The 7214-nt window shown below is 39.1% G+C and overlaps 1 protein-coding gene across 1 annotated transcript; it reads left to right on the plus strand.

The window, feature by feature from the left end:
• Positions 1-4646: 4646 nt before the first annotated feature.
• Positions 4647-5883, plus strand: LOC139936643 (thyrotropin-releasing hormone receptor-like). Its single transcript, XM_071931498.1, has one exon. It carries the CDS (start codon positions 4713-4715, stop codon positions 5823-5825), a length of 1113 nt encoding a protein of 370 aa, XP_071787599.1. The 5' UTR covers positions 4647-4712; the 3' UTR covers positions 5826-5883.
• The last annotated feature ends 1331 nt before the right edge of the window (positions 5884-7214 follow it).

Below are 7214 nucleotides of genomic sequence, written 5' to 3' on the forward strand. Positions count from 1 at the left end.
TGATGGAAATTGTGTAGCACCCACTGAATTCATACTAGAATATTATGTGTGGAGGACGGACCGGTAGTTGAAATATTGAAACTATATTGAGGTAGTGTATGGGGAAATGTTGCTATACTGTAAGGTCTACCAAACGCACCCAAAGCCAGTGTTCTGCATCTGATGAAATAAGAGTTTAAAAAAATCTACTTGAAGTATGCCCCTATTTGTTAATCAACAAACACTAGGTGTTCGGTGCAGACAAGTTGAAGTGACCGTAAACATGTCTGTGTACGAAATTATTATTATGTAATACGGTTTTGTTCTCGACGTTTCGAACAGTATACTCCGCTCATCTTCAGGAGAAAGCTGATGAATTGTTGCTACAAAAGCTCATGCAGCTCATGCACTCACTACCTTCTTCGTATTGAATCAAGAAGTAAATGTTATCAGAGAATTAAAACAAGTCAATTCGCCAAATCTTTCGGGGGGGGGGGGGGAAAGCTCAAGTGAAATATTGTCTTAATAGTGAAACGAGGATCTGTAGAAACCCCTGTGCAAATCAACAGCCAAGTGAGGACCTATCTCCGTTAATAAGTTGTAAAACTGCAGCTTATACTTAATACGGTATCTGATAATAATGATTCTGTAACAAGATGTAATACGGATGGTAGGACGCTTTTGACTGAAGTGATGGGTTTAAAATATGGTTTCGGTCTGAGTCCGAGGTTCCAGCCAGGAAAAATAATAAACGCTTCATACCCTTAGTTTTTGTCTATATATATACTTAAATAGACGCACTCTGGCAGTATATTTCCGTAAACAGTTGCAGCTCTGGGGCAAACTGTGAATATGTACGGAAATATTTGTGTAAATGTATATGTTCAGAGTCCCTTCGGAATAATGGAAACGTTGCGCGGGTAGTGACTTCTTATAATCAATGTAATCAGGAATACTGTTTAGATGGAAGGAATAAATTAATAGGCTTGACTATAGTACGTTAGTTGTAGTTGGCAATCATAATACACTGTAATAATATTCTCGGGTAATAATGTCGTTATATAATGACCTAGGGGTCTTTGCTCCATGTGCTAATAAAACCTTTTCAGAACATCGATTAATAATTACTTTACAGTTCCACTCCCAAGAAGATTATTTTGTCATGAACATTTTGGATAATTACTTGACTGTTCTATTTGTCACTATTTGAGTTTGGACTTTTGATCGGATCATCTGTAGGCGCTTAGGAAATAGGTGCCTGATAGAAATGTTTATATGTATTTACGGAGAAAGTGCGCAATAAATCATCAAGATCACTTGTAATCAAGAAACTTGACATTACATAGAGGATGCACTCTATCAAAGTCGGTGTTGGAACACTTCCTCAGTGAATGCTGGTTTGTCCTCCAATACACAACTTAATTATATTCTCCAGTCAGTTCCTGTCCGCCATGCAAATTTACACTCTTCTATTAGCGTAAAACATTACTGCGATACAAAATATTGGTCTATACTGCCATTAAAGGCACCGAAAAAGTCGCTTTATTCTCTCCTGTCATGCCAAAGTGCTGTAGATGGTTTAATTGTTACTCTTTGTCAATGACTTGATCAGGAAACTTCATTATAGGATGGGATTTGTAATTGAGTTCATTATTTAACCAGTGTCACTCGCTGATAAATCATTGCGCCAGATCCAGATAATTGACGGTTATAAGATTGTACACAGCGTTAGTTTACGATGACGAAAATGCCTGCTTTCCCCCCAAATCAAACAAGAAATCAGCCATACTGTCACTTTTGGAAACCAACTGTGAACCGAAAGGAAAACAGCCCATAGATTAACAAACAAAAATGACTGAATACAATTTTAAAAAGCAACGAGGTTAATGCTTAACAATATCATTGTGATTGAAGTATATATTAGATAGAAAAAACTAATCATCCGAAAAAACAGGCAAATCGCCCACGTAAGACAGTACAATAGTACGCTAGGCAACTCACAGCAGGCAATTTAGAGTTTCATTAACAAAACGCAAGAAAATAGAGGATGGAACCTCAAATTACTATAGCAACCGTTTCATCCTTGGTTATTGAGGGGAAAACACGCTTCAAGCCAACCCTTCTGTTCTTACATCGAATGACAGCATCAAATATCAAATTCATTTGCTTCGATGCATACACAGTTCACTGCGGGGAGTATTTCGAAGAAAACAAATCATAAACACACTCTTTCCGCGCTCTATTTCTCGGGCAATCGTTGTGGGTGATTGCACACGTAAAGACAAAAGTTCTAATAATAATAATTAAAACTTATAAAGCGCCATCTATCTGAGACTAAACTTATTCCGAGATGCATAAAAAACAAACAAAAAACAGAGGGTAAATTTTTTTTCTTCAATAATGTGTGTTGTTTTCACAAACTGGAGCACTTTTGAAATATACACCACCTTCAATATATAGATGAAGTGCCGTCCAACCTCTATACAACCTCTATACTATTTCTCGGGCAATCGTTGTGGGTGATTGCACACGTAAAGACAAAAGTTCTAAAAATAATAATTAAAACTTATAAAGCGCCATCTATCTAAGACTAAACTTATTCCGAGATGCATAAAAAACAAACAAAAAACAGAGGGTAAATTTTTTTTCTTCAATAATGTGTGTTGTTTTCACAAACTGGAGCACTTTTGAAATATACACCACCTTCAATATATAGATGAAGTGCCGTCCAACCTCTATACAACCTCTATACTATTTCTCGGGCAATCGTTGTGGGTGATTGCACACGTAAAGACAAAAGTTCTAAAAATAATAATTAAAACTTATAAAGCGCCATCTATCTAAGACTAAACTTATTCCGAGATGCATAAAATACAAACAAAAAACAGAGAGTAATTTTTTTTTCCATAATGTATTGATGAAAAAAATTGTATTGATGATTTTAGTTTTGTCCTACACCTATATGATAAGTATACGCTCATGATGCGAGCTGCTAATGACATGTAGTGTTCAAAACTATACACGCAAGGTATATGTGTTCTGAGAGATATGTAATATAAGACACACTTCATACAAAATAAACTCATCAAGAAAACATTTTACACAATAATGTGTTTTAAGACTAGTGTCTGGTTAGGTTATTGGAGTGGGCGCACCCGAACATCACATTGATATCATTGTGTTGTTTTCACAAACTGGAGCACTTTCGAAATATACACCACCTTCGATATATATATGAAGTGCCGTCCAACCTCTACAAAAACAAATCAGGGTAACTGCTAGTGTGCACAGAGATGATATTAACATGTTGATCCCCAAAAACAAATCAGGGTAACTGCTAGTGTGCACAGAGATGATATTAACATGTTGATCCCCAAAAACAAATCAGGGTAACTGCTAGTGTGCACAGAGATGATATTAACATGTTGATCCCCAAAAACAAATCAGGGTAACTGCTAGTGTGCACAGAGATGATATTAACATGTTGATACCCAACTTCGCAAGAGGTCGTGATTTCATACCACAACCAACAATCCTGACGAAAGCATAATCGTATTTGGTGAATTAAGTTAGTGTTTCATGCTTTTTGAAGGTATTACGCCGAAAAAAAGTTTATCCTAAAAACTTACCTGGTATTGAACGAGCAGAGGAGAGCTGTTGATATAAAACATTGTGAGAAACGGCTCCGTCTGAAGTAACGTGGTTTTACGAGAAAGAGGAATTTGTTCACTCAAATAATTATTACTTCATCTGAAGCCTTTTGTTTTGCATCTTTAAGCAGACGTGTGGTAATGCAACAAGGGTATTTTTCTTTCATTGCAAATTGGATGACCAAGTGAGCCCAAATGTTCACAGATTTGAGAATACCCGTGCCTTTAAGTGCCCTCTTTTTATTCTCACAGTTCATCTACTACGTGTAATTATTACTCATACATTGAAGCCTCTTGTTTCTTTTTAAACAATGTATTTTGTTTGTATTTGCCCGGCCATGATGGCGGCACTGTAAACCTTTTTAGGATCATGAATTTCATATAAGCTGCTGTCCTCTTTCTTTCTCTCGTTTGCCGTCTCTCTTTCTCATTTTTTAATTTGCGCGTTTGGGGCGAATGTACTGCGATGGCATCTCTTGCAAATTGAGTTACGGTCTAGTTAGTATTCTCGGTCCCGTAGAGGATTGGTGTATCCACACTGTCTGAAAATGGTGTACAAGTTAGATAAATATACAAGGACCAATGGGAGCGCGTGGACTGGCCCCAATCATGAGTACAACCGTGACTACTGGTTAATCCATCACACCAGGACGTGACACGCCTGCGCTCAGACCACACAAAGTGGTGTGTGGAAGGGATATGGGCGAAAAGTTGGCACACTGTTCGCTAAGCCAGACGTGCTGTGAGTATTTCCCTCTCAAGGCACTCTCAAGATATTGGTGAGCTTCAAACCGAAAGCCTGAAATCACCGATCTACTGTTGATGATTTTATGCAGATGACTCGACCACGAATCACAGAGACACAGCCACAGACATGCGCAGTGCAGCCTCCTCCGTTGTCATGCCAAACCCACGCTCGTCTTAAATAGACAACGGTGTCTCTCTGCTACACACGCTGATATATTGGCTTTGCATTTGGCGGGATTTCAACCCAGAGGTGTATATCAGTGCAACATCTGGCACTGGGTTCTCATATTGTGACTGAGCAGAGGTAGCTGTGAGTTCGAGATTGATGTGCAGTGGATGGTGATTTCACACACCATGGAGTCGGCGGTGAACGAAACCGAAGTGAGCTGCTTCAACGTGGATGAGGATGCCGTGGAGTTGCTCATGTACTCCCCAGCACAAAAGTGCACCATAACGGTCATCTTGCCAATCGTACTGACTTTTGGTATCCTCAACAATGTCGCCTTTCTTTTTGTGGTTTTCCGAGTGCGGGGCATGAAAACAGTCACAAATGCCTGCCTCGCCAACTTAGCAGTTGCAGATATGATTTTCCTAGTGACAGCAATAGGACAACGCCTGTATACTTACTGTAAGTCACCTATTTATCCAGACGCTACACCCGTTGGTTTGGTCGGGTGTGAGTTGGGAAACCTTACCAAGAGTACGACATATCTTGCGGCACTGTGCTCGGTAACACTTGTGTCTATGGAACGCTATGAAGGTGTCTGCCACCCGCAAAGGAGCCACAACAGAACGGGGAGGAAAACATTTCGCTGGTTGATCGTGTTCTCATGGCTTGGTGCTTTCTTCGTTTCGGCAACTTTCATACCAAGTTATCTCAAGTACACGACAACCTGTGTGATATGGCCGGAGCAGTACAGCCACTGGCCGACAACTTGGAGTACGTGCAACCCTTTAGAGTCCTGGTTGACGATTTACAAGCACGTGGTGCAGAGCATACCGTTCATAGTGGCTTTTGTTGTCAATGTGGTGCTCTACGTGAACATAGTGCGCGGGCTCAACGCGTCCGTGAGACGGGGGCGACTGACCAGCCTAAAAGACAAGAATGTCAAACTTCGGAACCAGATAGCCTGGATGCTTATCGTGAATGGGTTGGTGTTTTTCCTGTTGCTGTCTCCATACGAGTGTCTATCTTTAGTAAAGGCGATGACAGCAAGACACAGTGAACCCCCAGCGGTCATGATCGAGGAGATGTTCAAATGCTTGTCGTATGTGAATTCGGCCATTAATCCAGTGATTTATATCTCTATGAGTAGCCGATATAGATCTGCGTTCTGTGCAGCTTTCCTCCCGCCATTCGGTAAGAATAAATTCGGCAAGGCGACAACTGTGTCTCAGAACAGCGCCATATCGAGCCTTCTGGACATTTGCAGGGATTCTCAAGTGTAATAATAGACGGCAAAACGTATTACACATAGAAACAAACACCTTCACTCGTTCGTTACTAAACCGGGCGACTTTCTTTGTACCCAGTTTTCATACGTTAAATCAACAACACTTTGTGACAAAACAAGTTCGCAAGTCTTGAATACAATTACTGTCAACTTACCGCTTAAAACAAAAGAGAAACGCCTAGACAAACCAACAAGAACTTTGTGTTCATTATGGAGTTGTTCACACTATGTGTTGTTTGTTAAGGTAAGTTTTACACCAATGCACGCTCCACATAGCCGCTTCGTGATGACTTGGTACGGTGCGTTTAATGTTGTGAATAGTGCAACCACAAATGCATACACGTGGGCGATTGGACCATTAGTTTATACAATACAATACACGGATGTAACTACGTCACACTATGTTAAATCAACCGGGGTCAACACTTGATCTGATGGACTCATGCATGGATCGGTTTGACGGGAAAGATACAATTACAGCAGCAAGTTCAATCCTTAAACTAGCAACTCTGCCAATATCACAAAGCCCCGTTGTGTTTCACAGCTACAAAGAGTCATCGCACGAGCTTTCATCACATAAACTGTCAATTTGAAGGGACCAAAATCTATTCCGGATCAAAAACTTCACTGGAAAAAGACAATTTCGTCATTTTCTTTCAACCAGAAGTTAACTCAATAACGCGTGCATTTGCATTAATCAGTTTGATGATGAAAACTGTTCAAGAGAAGTGACTGAACTGACAGTAATTTGATGAGGTCCATAAATTTGCGTTTTGTAGATGTACAATAACTCACTGCTGCTTCGAGATGCTCCATGGTCAACAGATTAGTGTCTTTAAAATCAAAAGGGTAAAAATAAACAATTACTGGGAAGTGTGTTTGTTCAGCAAAACACAGCAGGGAAAGTAGTTTTTATACAATTTCTACAACCCTTTTGTGATTTATTATATAGTAAGTGTGATTTCATATGTAGTAATTCCTATATGTAAATATAGTAATTACTATTTTATGTACAAATTACTAAAGTAATAAATGTACGAAGTAATAAATGAATACAATTATCTGCTTGGGTCGAAACGTCAGGTTATAACTATTTTTTGCATTTTAACAACAGGTCATTTTGGTTGGTAAGCAGTTTGCAAGAGCTATACAATTCTATTTTCTCATAACAAAGTACTTATATTTATAAATATTTTAATTATTTATTTTTAAAATACCTTTTCCCGCACCAGTGTCACTCAAAAGGTTTCTAAAAAATGAGCACGTCTCAACCTTGAAGATCGGTAATAACTTATTTACAGTTTGACCCCTAGTCATAAATTATATGGTTTTTTAATAATTACCTCACTGTTTCACGTTTGGTGTCAGCAACTTCGACTAATTT

Source organism: Asterias amurensis, chromosome 4 (assembly GCF_032118995.1).
Source record: "Asterias amurensis chromosome 4, ASM3211899v1".
In the NCBI taxonomy this organism is placed as follows: Eukaryota; Metazoa; Echinodermata; class Asteroidea; order Forcipulatida; family Asteriidae; genus Asterias; species Asterias amurensis.